We start from the raw sequence: 14,793 nt of genomic DNA on the forward strand, positions 1-14,793 counted from the left end.
TTCCATGTCATGTGACGTCACGCTCAGTGTATAGGCGGGCGCGGGCTCTCCCAATGCCCCCATTTTTGGTTTTATAGGTCAGCGCGGCGGGATTTTCTGGTGTGGTCGGGATTGCTGCTGGGGACGGGCTCTGTACCAGTCGCTGCTCGGTGAGCCACTGCTGCATTTTACCCATTTTGGACCTACTATTGTTACTGTTGTTTTTATTACTACTTTTTTTTTTTATTCAACCTATGAATTTCTTCTTTTGTCCCTCCCCTGTTTCACTGGGGGGGGGTGGTGGGGTGGGGAAAGTAAACAACTGGCCACATGGCAATTGGCTACCGGCTGAGTTCAAACCACAACATCTGCATAGCACATTTTGTTTTTTAACTACGCTCGAAGACAAAGAAGTAAGAAACAAGGAACAAGTAACAACTATACCCAGCTGAACAGAAATTATAACCACCACCAAAGATGAAAGTAAAAACTAAAATGCTATTTTTAATAGCCTGTATTAGTTAGCTGCCATTACATTTCCACTATTTGTTCATATTCTAACATTCTAAATTTTTTTATCCTCTCTCATCACAAAAACACCAAGTACTTTCTAACCTATCTGTGTAACATACATGGTTATTTCATGTAGTTTTAGAACATCACTTCCTCTTTGGTGACCACCAATTCCATCCAATTTGGCATCTAAATCTAATAAATGTTCTGGACATTTTGTCACTTAACGGAACTTTTTAGCTACTATTTTACAATCACTCAAAATATAAGTACCTATCTCGTGTATATCCCAGTTTAGGTTCAGTATAATTGATGATATCCTCAGCTGCCCAGGAAGGCGATTGATTTCCACAAAGAATCATCTGAACTTCTTCATGGCTGAAGGAACTCAGCTTCTCCATTGGAAAGACTCTATTGAAGCCATCTGTAATTTACAGAAGATACAGTTATAAACATGTCAAAAGAATGTTTATAAAATGATGTCAGCATTTCAATTATATTCTAATCAAACCAAAAAATCAATCAACAGTTTATTAATAAAGGTGAACAGAACCTCTTCATGATTAAAAATGGCATAACTAATGCAAAGGTGTTATGAAATTACTATCTTATCTACTGCCTTCGTAATTTAAAAGTTTGTCTTGAAAGCCACTCTATGCCACCACTTTAGACCAGCACACCCTGAACACCAATTAGTCCACCTAACTGCATGTATATTCTGCCGTATTTAAAGTTACCTCTGAATGCCTCCATCTGTTTCTGTATACCAGTATGCATGCAGAAGTCAAACATGAGATCTACGTATTCCTCTGCATTATCCATGGTTACAGTCTACAAAGACAATAGATAAATACTGTAAGGATTCACTCTGCATTACAGTTACTGCTGAGACAGTAAACATTTAACTGCTGTTTAAATCGTAAAGGTAGGTTGGTTCCTTACCTCATCATCACCACCTGGCTTGAGATCCACAGCTGTAAACCCATATACTTTGGATGAAGGGCAAAACTGAAAATTTAGACTTCAAAATACACAGATAGTTACTAATTGCAAACAACTCTGCTGCTGCTTTTGCAAATACACCAGATTTATAAATTGCACCCCACATATCCAAAAGCACCTCACTACATTTCAAACGTTTCAAATGTTCCATGTTTATGGAACATTTTGTATATACACAAACAGTGGTACCACAGTACAAAACTACGATTAGTAGTGGACTACACAGGCAATATGTGTTTCAGATCGATGGTATGCCACATGTGTGTACTCATCCACTATTTATTTGGATTTGATAACCACTGAAAATTTCATAGAGTTTAATACCTTTAAGTTATCAGCTTCAAAACTACTCAAACTGTTTACTTCAGTTCGCAAATTCAAAAAATCCTTCACATTAATTTCCAGCACTAACAGTTACAGAGCCACTTCACATATTAGGCATTTAGGCCTTTCAACGGTGCTACGTGTTTTCTCCTGTAACAAGCCATGCTGAAGTCTGCAAGGCCACAAGCAATTACTGAACTCTGACCATGCAATCCTTGTGGCACAACGTCATTTTAACAAATAACCCATAATGTTAATGGTAGAAAAACTACTGTTATTTCAAAAGAAATAATTTAAAACTACAAAAGATAACGTCCTGACACAAGTTTACAGAGATATGAGCACCTCTGTGCCCTTAACATTTGCTAAAAGTTAGCACATGTTCTGTTTCCTGGATTCAAACACTGGACTACGTGTCTATTAACACGCTCCAAAATTTCAATCTGTCCTCTTTAAAAGCTCTCAAAAAAATTTGATAAATTTCAATAGTTATCATAGCAAAGAAATTACTGATTCACACTTTTCTAAAGGTTTTTACAAGAATTTTTGTGTTTCTAGAGTCATACAGCACTGCAGTGCAGTCACATTTAAGTTTAAAAATTAGGAAACTGAGCAAGGGAGAAGAGGAAATCCTCAAACTAAGGAACAAGAACATAGCTATAGATGGCAAACTGGATCTTGCATCTCTAACGATTCCCCCTTGCAGCAATAGTATTTCAAATGAAGAAAACTTAATTTTTAATTATATGTATTGACAGTTCTAACACAACACTGTTTGCATATTTATAAACAAATATGAAAACTCTTACCCCAAATCCTCTATGCTAAGTGGAGGCCCCGAACCTGATGGATTCTTCAGCATTAATTCCTGTAGTTTTGTGTTCTTTTCATCTTCTGATAGACTTTTGTTGCTTAAAATTTGACGCCTTTTAATTGCAAGGTCCTTAATTTCTTTTAGAAACCTGGCTCTATGTGGATTTACTAATTCAAAGTCTTCCCATGTTAAAATTCCATTAAACCAGGCAGGAGGTTTAGGTTTTGGTGGATCAAGAATAAATTCCGATTTGGAGTCTTCTTCCAGACTTCCTACTGACAAAGAATCATGCCCTTCTTCTGTAGAAGCCTCTGACTGACTTTCAGTACAGTGCAAGTCTCTGTCACCTCGTGACTCATATATCAACTTACTCATGTTACTTTTAATGTCTCCCATACACATGAGTTTAAAAAAAGGCTTAGAAATGGGTAAATCCACAAGTCTATTGTCCTGAATGCATTTAGCCAAGAAAATTCCAAGGAAATGAAAGAGTTTGGTTATTCTTTCAAGTTCATCACTATCTTGTGGGAATGGTGCTGTGAAGAGTCCACATGATCTCTGTACATAGTAGCCAGGGGGTTTCAGTCCACCACCAATATCAACCTAATTTAAGAGACACAAAAAGAAGCTGACATTGTTAAAGGTTAATTTAATTATATACCTGTGCAATTTAACTTATATTCTACTTCTCTGTTAAGAAAAGAACAGGTAAGAAAGCAAGCTGTGGAGCAGAGTGGTCATTCTTGACCATGACGAGTAGCTGCTCACCGAGCATGTGTGAGCATTCCTGGATATCTAGCTCATTTTTCTTTTACACAAGTACTCAGTTTAAAATGCAAATTGAAATATACCTGGCGAGACTCATCATCTGGAAAATCGTCATCACAAAGCCAAGCTCCCAAATCTGTCCTCTGAAATTCTGCTGCCACCAATGCATAAAATTCCAAGGTAGGACCCAGGCCTGTTCCTTCCTCCCCTAAAAACTCAACCTAGAACAACATAAGAAATGTTAATAACAACAGAAAATCCTAGTGAAATGTTCAGTGTTGGTTATGAAACAGGATATTCAATATCCCAGCCATTACACTAGAAACAGCTATCTAACCTCGCTCTGCTAGGCAGGTATGCTTTACCTCTAGAACAGATTTTCTGTCTGCATGAATCTGCATGACATTTTCTGCCCATTCCATCAAGGATTCACCTCGCGGAACTTTCACTCTTTCATGTTTGAGGCGTCCAACTCTGAATTCTCCCGGATCATCACGTCGCACTGTGCTTGTGGTTCTTGTCCGTTCAACAGTGGCTTCACGTCTGTTCTGTAGCCATACAATTGCTCTGGAAAAAAACAAAAGCCCATTGTTTAAAACTTCAATGTCTACCAGCATGAAAACTTCCAAGTAGCCACTATGGAAAAGTTACCTTGTTAAGTACTAATTACCTACTCCTAATTTTTTTGAAGGTATATACTGAAGTCTTTTGCAGAAATATCTAATATGTCCCCTTTGTATTTTATGAGTTTAGAAAACTAAATAATTTCAATTCCTATGAAGGGCCAGCCATAACTTCTGATGTAACAGATGGCACCAATGAAAACATACAATTCTGAATTACTACAGTTTTTAAATTACAGTGGAATGAACTGAAGGTAGCATTTACTGTAGTACTTTTTAATCACAGATGCTCAAAACTGTTCACAGACACTTACTACAACTTCCATTATATACTGCAAGGCAGTTGTACATCACCCCATTGATACCGACCCAAGTTTTACAGCAAGATTTACTTACTTACACACTTATTAGAGAAACACAAAACCAAAGCTGAAGTGCAATCATACACATATAGACCCATATCAGTAAAGGAAGAACAGCTGCCTCTTAACAGCAGTACTTACATGAAGTCAAAGTTTGAAATTCTTGTACATATTGTCATGTGTGCAGTCATAAACTATCTACAAAGCTATCATCTGTTGATTGTTTTGTAAGTATGGTCAAGCATCACAACAGACACAGAAAGTGTACACACCCATGTGTATGTACTCACAGAGTTCATATAAAAACTATGAGAGTTTTAAGAACTATTTCTAATATTTTAAGAGCTTAAGAAAGTTCTTTACTTACCAAGTAAAAAGTACCATGCAATGTTTCCTGAGGGATCTCTTTAAAACAGTTTTTCTAAAACACTAACTTTTTTCAAAACAAACAAAAACCCAACAAAAAATACAACACACATGGTCAAGTTTTCTGCACCATTTTTCCACAGACGTTGAGTTTTTCCATATTAAGATGATTTGAACCGACATCTTGCAAGACAATACCTTTTCTTCTCTTCCTTTTCCATTCTTTTAAAATGCCTTATTTTGCACTCTTCATAAGGCATTTCTACTGCATATTAGACACAACAGTAATTTTTGCAACTCACTGTTTACACTTTTCTTCCTCTTTGGAAAAGAAACAAACAAACAAAAACAGCCAAGAAAACCCACAAAAACTAATTCTTCCTTCTCATTACATAAAAGTAAGCTGGCAAAAGTTTACACTGTCTACATACTCTCACGTAATCACTGCTACAATCAAATATTAAAGACTCCTAAGTAACAAAGCACTTTAGAGGGTACCCTTAGGTGTTTTAATGTCTGTTTTTGTTACAGTTTCATTATGCAGCTAATATTAACTTTCAAAATAGCATCTTTTTGTTAGATTTTGCCTATTTTGTTAAGACTTCAGTGAATTTAAAATAATGGACCAAAACAAACAATCACCAAACCATTGTGGAAAATATACAAATAAAAGATACATGCTTTGGTGTATGTTTTCTAAAAACATTTAATTAACATTTATTTTCAGAATGGTTTTTGGTTTGGTTCTTACTCCTTCATGCAATGAACTGCAACCCAGTTGAACTACTGCCTGATAGGCTAACCTAGCTAGAGGTACACAAACAAGCCTTCAGCTAAAGTTGAAAAATGAAATTTCTTCAAAGGAATTTCCTGAAGAATATCAAACAGAAGGTAGGCTACTCATCATAAACCTCTAACACAATGAACAAGAAACATTTCAATGGTCCAAAAGTATTTCTAAAGTTTTCCATCTTCTTCCCTTTTCTTTCTACTATCCAAAATGCTTTACATTTGGCAAGCAAAATCTATCTTGTTAGGATAAGGTCCTTCTGTGAATTAGCAATTAAAAAAACTATTATATTTTGAAGAAAAAGAGGAAGCCATCTTAATATTTTTAAAAAAAAAAATTTTACCTTGATGCTCCAAATGCTGTGCATGTGAAGTACAACTGTCTTGTTTCAAATGGAATTAAGAAAGGACACTTGCTTGTTAGCTGCTCACACCAGTCTGGCAAAGCTCCACTTGCTAGTGCCAAGGGTTCCTTTAGTTTAATGCAAGGGGAAAAAAAAAAAATAAAGTGTTTCTAATATTAGACTCAGACTTGCCCTAACAAGTTTGTAATGAAGTACATGGACACCCAGTACACCCAAGCAGTGTTTTCACCTGTGCTTGAGCAAGTTTCTTCCATCTCAACAACTTCCACTTTTTTTTTTTTTTAAATCCCTTTTAAATGCTATGAATGAGAAGTTCACAGAGTTTCTAGTGCATTTGGCACAAATGCACTAAAGGCTCTAGCAAATCTCTGGGGTATGTACTACTCTAAGCACCATGGGGAGACCTGAGTATACAATTACCTAGAGAGAATTTTGAGTTTTGCCCAAAACGGATTAGATACTACCTACCAATACCTGAAGACATGAAAGAAACTTGGTGGTAGTGAAGATGATTCCCACTGAAATATTACTATAGTCCTTTCTAAAATACAAGTATAATACAAAAAGACTGCGGAAATTATTACTACAAAGATATGCAGGGTGCCTGAAAAGCCTTTAAAAGAACATGAAAAACTGAACTTTTTTTTTTTTTAAATTAATAATTAGAGCAATATAACTGTAATAAAAAAACCTCAAAAAGCATACAAAGGCCAAACAAGTCGAGAATCTTCATCGTCTTTAAGTCTTTGTTAAAGAAAATGTAGTTCTACTGAAGAACTACATCTTAAAGTTTTCCTTTTAATGCATCTAACTGACCTGGTACCAACAATATGTCTTCTACATGCTATTTTTGAAAGCTTTATGTGGAACATACAAACAATAAAATGTTTGTGAACCCTAACACAATTAACTGCCTTTGTTACAGACATACATAAACTACATTCTAACATCTATGTTTGATGCAGAAAAAAATTTATTCTTCATAACCAAAAGATACAATTCTATTACAACTTTTTTCTTGGTATACCGTTTTCATTCAGACTAGTCTGTTCTTACAGAATTTACTCATCCAGAATAGAAGGAAGTAAATATCGTATGAAACAATTCAAAAGTCAAAATGGCAAAGAAGCCAAAAATTTCAAACAGTCAAAGTAAGGAAGACTATAATGGAGTTTTTAAAACAATATAATATATATACATTGTGCATAATACATCAATGTAATACCTCAATTTGTTGTAGAATCTTTGTAGTAATTTTTTTACTTGTGAATTCATCTGGTGGAAAGTTAAACTGAGGATGCTCATCTCCTTCTGAAAATAATCAAGAGAAAAATTTTCCTTTATTTTGTTTTCGTTAAAACATTTAAGAAGCTCTGCTAGATAACTAACTTACCTTCTTGAGAAGTTCGTGCTGTGTAAGGGTCACTGGCAACTATATACAAAATGCGAAGTAACTGCAGAACATCTTCTACTCCACAGGAGTTCTGCCCACTGCCAGCTTTGGCCTGAGGTTGTTCCTTTGCCAAACTAAGGATATCAGAATTTTGAAGAGTAGAAATGGCCCCTTGACTTAATCCAGATTTTGATCCATGTTCACAAAAATCCTGTAAAAAAGAATTGTTAAGAATGAAAACTCCATGTGTTATTATTTTTAGGACTGCGCACTCCAAATTAACGATCTGAAAATTCAGAATGGTTACTGTGCCTAACCTCAACACTTAGTTAAATTGTGGATGGTTCAAATCATGATTCAAATGCATTTTAACATGACTATATTTAAGAGAAGACATCAAAAAAGAAAAGCAGCAAAAACTAAACTTGATATTGGCATGTGAACATTCAACTTTCCTATCCATGTCACATCCCTCCTCCACAAGAATCTTTAAAGCTGCAAAACAAAGCACACAGCCATTCATAATAAAAAAGTTTGGATGCAGACATATACCTTGTATGCAGCTATGAGCTGGGAGCAATTTCTGTTTTTCCTAATACTTTTATTAGTGCCGGTTAATTTCCAGTGGCGCAGGAAAGCTGAGTCTGCATTCTTCTGCAGGTAGGTTATCAAGTCATTCTTTGGTAATTCATCAGTGCCAAGGTACTGCTCCACATGCTCTACTGACCAGCAACCCTACAACAGGAACCACCAAATGTTGGTTTTTCCTGATTGTAAAGTCTTAAAGATTTCACATGCATTACACACTGTCTTTTTTAAAGGAGCATGCATTTACAAATATATTCACTCACATCTTTAAGTAATTGAAAACTGTTAGTTTTTTTAATGTAGCATTTCCAAAACTGCAACAAGATTTGTTTTGCTTTTGTTTAAACAGCCATAAAAACATACAAAGGCACACAAGTAAGTCTTACCATTTTTCCACTTTCTTTCTCTTTATCAGAATCCTTCATTTCTCTGTACATGATTCTAGATATCAAAACAATGAGTTAATATTTCTTACAGCACATCCTCTAAATTCTGAAGTTTTACATTGACTTGTTAAAACATCTATGACATTTAGACAACATGATGTAAAACCAGCTGCTCTTTGCTGCACAGAACATCTGGGCTACCCTGATGCAGCAAAGTTCTTAAACTCATATTTAATTTTCATGATGTCCATATCTATCTTGCAAAGTATTTAATTTATGTTTCCTTAAGTAAGGTTCGATCAATCAAACAACCCTCCTTGTGCAAATTTCCCAAACCAACTTTAGGTTCTTCACTACACATGCACCAACTCTGAAATTCTGAAGTCCTGGGGTAGTTTGCTGTGTATTAACTTAGGAGATGTGCACATTTACAACTATTTCTCATGCTTTCTAACTAGAAAACAGTTTTGTTACAGCACACAATTTTTAACATAAGGCAACTCAGAAAACAGTTGCAACACACGAGCACTGCTGAAATCTGAAATACAAAGTTAAAAAAAATGCAACCACCTTACTGCAGTTCTTGCTTTCATATAGGTTAGTTTTCTAGTATGACAGAAGTTACATTGGTGTAGTAAATGGAAAATATACCCAGTCATAGAGTCTTACAATTTCTGTCTGTTACTATAAAGCTAATAAGGTCAAATTAGGGTAGAGAGAATAGTTGAGGTTGGAAGGTACCTCTGGGGACATAGTCTAATACCCCTGCTCAAATGTTCTGTTTAAATGGAATTTCATGTATTTCAATGTGAGCTGGAGTTTTTTTTGTCCTTTCACATGTCACAACAGAGTTGTCTATGCTGTCTTCCCTACTTCCTCCCATCAGGTATTCACACACACAGTAAGATCCCACAAGCCCTTTTTGCCTCCATGCTAGACAGTCCCAGGTATCTCAGACTCTTTGCATGACAGATGCTCTAAGCCCTTTCACCATCCTAGCAACCCTTTGCTAGACTCACTCCAGTGTTCGTGTCTCTCTTGTACGGAGGAGCCCTGAATTGGCCATAGTGATCCAGATGTGCCTCACCAGTGCCAAGCAGTGGGGAAAGATCACTTCTCTCAACCTTCCTAATGCAGCCCAGGATGCTGCTGACCTTTGCTGCCAGGGTGCATAGCTGGCTCACGTTCAACTTTATGTCTACTAGGACCCTCGGGGTCTTTTCCGCCAACCTGCTTTAAAGCCAGCTGCCCCCAGCCTGTACTAGCACATGCAGGTATTTTTCCCCAGCTGCTAGACTTCGCATTTCCCTTTGTGGAACTTCATGAAGCTCCTGTCTCCCGATTTCTTCAGCCTGATGAGGTCTCTCAGAATGGCAGCAAAACCACCTGATGCAGCAATGACTCCTCCCAGTTTTGTTTTGTCTGCAAGCTTACTGAGTGTCTGCTCTGTCCCATCACACAGTTCATTAATGGAGATGTTAAAACAGGACTGGACCCAGTATTGACCTTTGGGGTACACAAGCTGCCCTCCAGCCTGACTTCACACCAATGATCACAATCATTTAAGCCTGGCAGTTCAGGCCGTTTTTAGATACTATCTAGTCCATACCTTATTAGTTTGTCAAGGATGAAGACAGTGTTGAAAGCCTTGCTAAAGTCGAGGAAAATAACATTTGCTGCTTTTTCCTCATCCACTGAACTAGTCATCTTATCATAGAACACTAACAGGCTGGTTAACCATGATTTCCTCTTCATAAATCCATGCCACCTACTTGCAATCAGCTTCTTGTCCTTCACTGTTTGAAAATGGTTTCCAGGACTAATTCCATCACCTTTCCAGGGATGAAGGAGAGGGTGACCAGTCTGTAGTTCCCTAGATCTTTCTTGCCCTTCTGGGGGTATAGGAGTGACACTTGCTTTCCTCCAGTCCTCAGAAATGTCTCCCAATCACCACGACCTTTCAAAGATAATCAAGAGTGGCCAGCTCTTGTGGGAGCATCCCACGGGGTCCCATGGACTTGTATGTCCTGTTTCCTTAAGTGTTCCCTAACCTTTTGCCCTTTACATCCCTCACCAGATTCAACTCCAGATGGGCTTTGGCTTACCTAACCCCATACCTTCACACTGGGACAATGTCTCTATATTCCTCCTGGGTCACTTGACCCTTCTTCCACCTCTTGCATGCTTCCTTTTTATGTTTTGAGTTCTGTTGGGAGTTTCTTGTTCATCCATGCAGGTCTCCTACTGCCTCTGTCTGACTTCCCACACACTGAGATGGATTGTTCTGTGACTGGAGGAAGTGATCCTTGAAAAATCAATCATCTCTCCTGGGCCTCTCCTCTCTAGGACTATATCTCCCCATGAGATTCTACCAAGCAGATCCCTAAACAGACCAAATTCTGCTCTCTTGGTCAATTGCTTGACTTTTGAAATACTATGAATAAGTCACAGTTGAGTATTAGAGGTTATGATTTCTTTTGTTTTGTAGTCACAGCACTAGCTTTAAAACCAGCAAGAACATCCTGACATAAAGACAGAAAAACCTCATTCTAAAATTAACATTGTTTCACACCCATTCCCTAATCAGTCACAGTGTTCTTTACACAGAATAACAAACGTGTGAGCTTACGTGTATGTTGGCTCCCAAATACGTCTTAGTTTGTCAGATTTCACATTGCCATTACAGGAAAGCTGTAACAATTTCTGTACATAGTAAAAGATGGTAGATCGAAAGTTTGTTAGGGGCAGTTCTACTTCTCGAGTTGTTCCAAGACCTGAAACTTTCAAGGTAAGCGCTAAACGTGGCGAAGGCATGCACTCAACCTCTTCCAAGAGTTCTGAATGAGGTGTACCTGCATGTGAAAAATCATTTGAGAAGCCGTTAATACAAATATATAATGCACGACAAGTTGGCTTAAACATTAATAAAGTGGCTCAATAAGGAAATACGAAGACTTCCTGCACACATGCCAAAGAGATGATCCTGAGATGTAACTATGAACTGTATCTAAGGGCTATAACTGCAGCACTTCCTTATGTGAGTAAAGCTCACAGGAATTGCCGAAATCTCTATTGATCCCTACGTCTTGATAACATCCCCTTTAATGTTATCACAGCACATGCATTCTTCCTTTCATACACAGTATCTTTCTGTTGTATTGACTCTTTCACCTCATAAAAATCAATAGTGGCTCATTTCCACATAAGGTAAACCTACATATTCATTTCTGTTATGAACACCGACTACACCCATGCTGCTAAGCAAGAATGAACTAAGGAGCAAGATCAGGTGCTATGCTGCTGGTCATACAAACTGCTCAAGTACTGTATTAGCTTTCTCCTCGCCTCTGCTTTGGACTGTTTCAACAAGCCCTCTCCAATCAAAGCTGTTCTGGGTAGCTCAACACACAGATTATTCCCTGCAGGTGGAACTAGACACAGTAAGAAATTTATCACTAATCCGAGTTAAATTCATAAGTATGCTTATTTTACACAGTACTTAATTTACTTTTCCTTCAATAATGCTTGGACCTGAAGAGATAGGTGAAACTGTCATTCAAACAGAGAAAAGCCACACGGCCACAAAAGCATGTTTCACTGGTTAATAGCCAGAGGATCCCCCATGGGCCCTTAACAGTGAGTCTCCACCCTAAAGCCAGATCAAGTATCACAGATGTCTTATCAGCATACCCGGTGGAGGGATTTCTAGGTCAGTTGTCTGTTGAACATTAGTACGACCAGGTCTTGGGTCAAAAGCAGGAACCAAAGCAGAAAACTGCCGTTTCAATACATAATCGTCATCCCATGTTCTTCTACGGCCTCCTTTGGTTTCATACTCCTCTTCTTCCTAAAAAAAAAAAAAAAGTAATTGTTTTTTAAATTCTGCTACAAAGAATCATTTGATCAAAAATTTACAACTTAGGAAATACAGCAGTCACATACACTAAAATTGACACAAAAGATATCAAACCTGGCACATAACAGTATTAGTTCCATTTAACTAGTCAAGCAGAAATCCTGAGAATTATCAAAACCACAGACATACAGAACTCAATGTAAAAGGGCTAACCTTACAACAGGTGTATTTACAATTTCTGGAAAGAATGAAACTTTCCATGAAGAACCAGAATGTAGGAAACTACAGAGTATTGCAGGCCAGCAAACTTGCTGTAGATATTTTGTGTATTCCACAAACTTTGGAATATCAAAGATTTAAATAAATCAAAGGTGTCAAAATAAACACATTAATTTTTCTGAAAACAAGAAGTATTTTTTTGAAAGTGTATACATATATTGATATACAATGTATACATATTTTATACAGAGATTAAATCAAATACCAAAATACTGGAACTATTATGGTAGGAAGAAATCTGATTTTCAATAAGCTTTAGCAAGCAAGTGACTTTTCTACAACAAGCCTTTTATCTGCTCAACTCCTCATTAAGAATTACATAGTATGTCAGAAGGAACAGGACTGGAACCCAAGAAAGGAGAATTTTCTTTTCCAGATCTGATTCTTGCTGTGCAATCTTCAGCAAAGACTAATTTAGCTATTTCTGCTTTGTTCCATGAAGAACAATAGTAACTCCATTTAATAATTTCTGAAAAGGTGATCAACAATCTACAAATAAAAGTTATTGTCTGCGTTGTAGATCCACTTTACTAGTACTGGCTTGTCCATTCCATCTTTGTGCAGAAGGTGAAATAATGAAATATTTAGTAATGTGCTTGAGTTTCTAAAATGGTAAGTATTTTGGTTCAAATGCCTAAAAGTTTGCACATTAATTATAAGAGGAAGTTTCTACAATTCCATAAAATAATATTTAAATTTATGTAATAAACATTAAATTATCATTAGTGAAGTCTTAATTTTTCCTCTTAGACCTTATAATATCCATTTTGATCACTTCAATGGTGGTAGAAGACCAAGCATTATTCATACTGCTAAAGAACCACAAAATGAAAAAACGGTAATATAGACAAGACCCATGTGGACTAACCAGCTGGGGTTTGTCTTGCCTTTTTTTTCAGAAAAGATATCTCCTCTGGCATACTTAAATTATTACAGTTTGCTTCACACATCCCACAACTCTATCATCACAAAACTCAACAGTCTACCCACAAAGTTAGACCATTTCATCAGCCAGTAAACTAGTGATCCACCATTTCCACTATCTGTCAACTTGTTCCCAGGCTGGTTTTAAGATGTTAATTCTGACCTATAAGGTCCCAGGGTGTGCTGGTGTTCAAAAAAAAGCACCTGAATTCCATTTCTCTGGAATAAATGTTGAAGGTGGAACAATCAAATTTGTACAGAAAGCGGACTGCCCTGTTGGGTGCCCTGTCTACTGAGGCCTTGCAATTTTATCACATCCATTTGAAGGCATGAAAACAGCTTTCTTAATACTCAAAATATATATAAAGTATGGGGAAAAGGGACAATAAACTGCCTTTGTAAAGCAGTATTCCGTTTGCAGCCCCCAAAAAGTAGAATGTGATTTTAACTCTGGCATTTCATTTAGAGTCTTAATGGATCAGTACTCCAAACTAATAGTCTGAAATCTAAATACATTTGTTTTAGTGAATGGAAATATTATAGATATTGCCAAAAAAATCTGTGGATTTTTAATGCATCTGTTAGTCAATTAAGATATACATGCAAACTATACTGTACCATAACTTCCTCATATTCTTGATCTTCTTGGTTATCATCTTCATTTTCATCATCTTCTTCATCTGGTTCAGGTAGGTCCTCATCATCATCCAACTCCGCCAACAGAGTACTAGCTCGGCAGCTATCAAGAAAATCTATAATACATATATATATTTACATACAGAACAAAAACCAAGAATAACTTTCAAAGCAAAATTCTGAAAATTAAAGAACAGGAGCATTGGGAATAGTGAAAAAACAAATCTTACTTAAACAAGAAAAAGAGAAAACTAGAACATTGTTTATGGCATAATAGAAGTAAAAGCTGTGATAAAAGCATACACCTGACAAAGAGTCCAGGGGTCTAGTCAATAGTTAACAAAAGAAGCACTTAACATTTGTATAATTAAGAGTGATCACCAAGTGATCAGTTTCTCATTTGCTTTTATCAAACACTTATTTTAAATTACAAAAGATCAAAAAACCAAGGGTACACAAATGTGTATTGCCTGATTCTGTGTCTAATTAATTTTAAAAACAAGTTAGTGATGTAATGTCCACTAAGAATGTGTGGCTTAGACCTCAAACTACCATGTAAAGGACATATAAAATAAACATTTAAGAGCAACATTTTTTAAAGATTCAACTGCTAATTAATTTCTGTAACAAGAAGCTGAAGGCAGATGTAAAGATCAATTTCACTCACCTAGTACTAAGACTTAAAAACCAACCCCCCAAAACAAGAAAGGAAGTTCACAACAATTCAAGGTGGATTGGGATGAATCTTTGAACTTTTACATCTTTCTAGACACATATAAACTATCTATATGAACCAAATACCCTTTCAATTGTTGCCAATGGCTCA

At 36.6% G+C, this 14,793-nt stretch overlaps 2 protein-coding genes across 19 annotated transcripts in view; one reads left to right on the forward strand and one right to left on the reverse strand.

The window, feature by feature from the left end:
• The window catches only part of AP4S1 (adaptor related protein complex 4 subunit sigma 1), a 28,531-nt gene extending 27,773 nt beyond the window's left edge, over positions 1–758 (forward strand). For all 5 annotated transcript variants that reach the window (XM_074824575.1, XM_074824577.1, XM_074824573.1 and 2 more), the window contains exon 5: positions 78–758. In XM_074824575.1, coding sequence (XP_074680676.1) covers positions 78–431 — 354 coding nt within the window. In that variant the 3' untranslated portion in view covers positions 432–758. The remainder of the gene's footprint in view (positions 1–77) is intronic.
• HECTD1 (HECT domain E3 ubiquitin protein ligase 1) overlaps positions 1–14,793 on the reverse strand; it is a 64,573-nt gene that overhangs the window by 2,330 nt on the left and 47,450 nt on the right. For 10 of the 14 annotated variants that reach the window (XM_074824562.1, XM_074824558.1, XM_074824555.1 and 7 more), the window contains 14 exons: positions 13,950–14,083; positions 11,963–12,119; positions 10,902–11,124; positions 8,273–8,327; positions 7,851–8,033; positions 7,299–7,509; positions 7,131–7,216; positions 5,885–6,012; positions 3,766–3,967; positions 3,484–3,621; positions 2,628–3,235; positions 1,435–1,513; positions 1,230–1,323; positions 766–916 (listed from right to left, as the gene is read on the reverse strand). In XM_074824562.1, the coding sequence (XP_074680663.1) occupies positions 766–916; positions 1,230–1,323; positions 1,435–1,513; positions 2,628–3,235; positions 3,484–3,621; positions 3,766–3,967; positions 5,885–6,012; positions 7,131–7,216; positions 7,299–7,509; positions 7,851–8,033; positions 8,273–8,327; positions 10,902–11,124; positions 11,963–12,119; positions 13,950–14,083 (2,449 nt within the window). Of the gene's footprint in view, positions 1–765; positions 917–1,229; positions 1,324–1,434; positions 1,514–2,627; positions 3,236–3,483; positions 3,622–3,765; positions 3,968–5,884; positions 6,013–7,130; positions 7,217–7,298; positions 7,510–7,850; positions 8,034–8,272; positions 8,328–10,901; positions 11,125–11,962; positions 12,120–13,949; positions 14,084–14,793 lie in introns of those variants that run through there. The other 4 variants (XM_074824567.1, XM_074824566.1, XM_074824560.1 and 1 more) reach the window with 2 other exon arrangements.

The sequence above is a fragment of the Strix aluco genome, chromosome 4, assembly GCF_031877795.1.
Source record: "Strix aluco isolate bStrAlu1 chromosome 4, bStrAlu1.hap1, whole genome shotgun sequence".
NCBI lineage: Eukaryota > Metazoa > Chordata > Aves > Strigiformes > Strigidae > Strix > Strix aluco.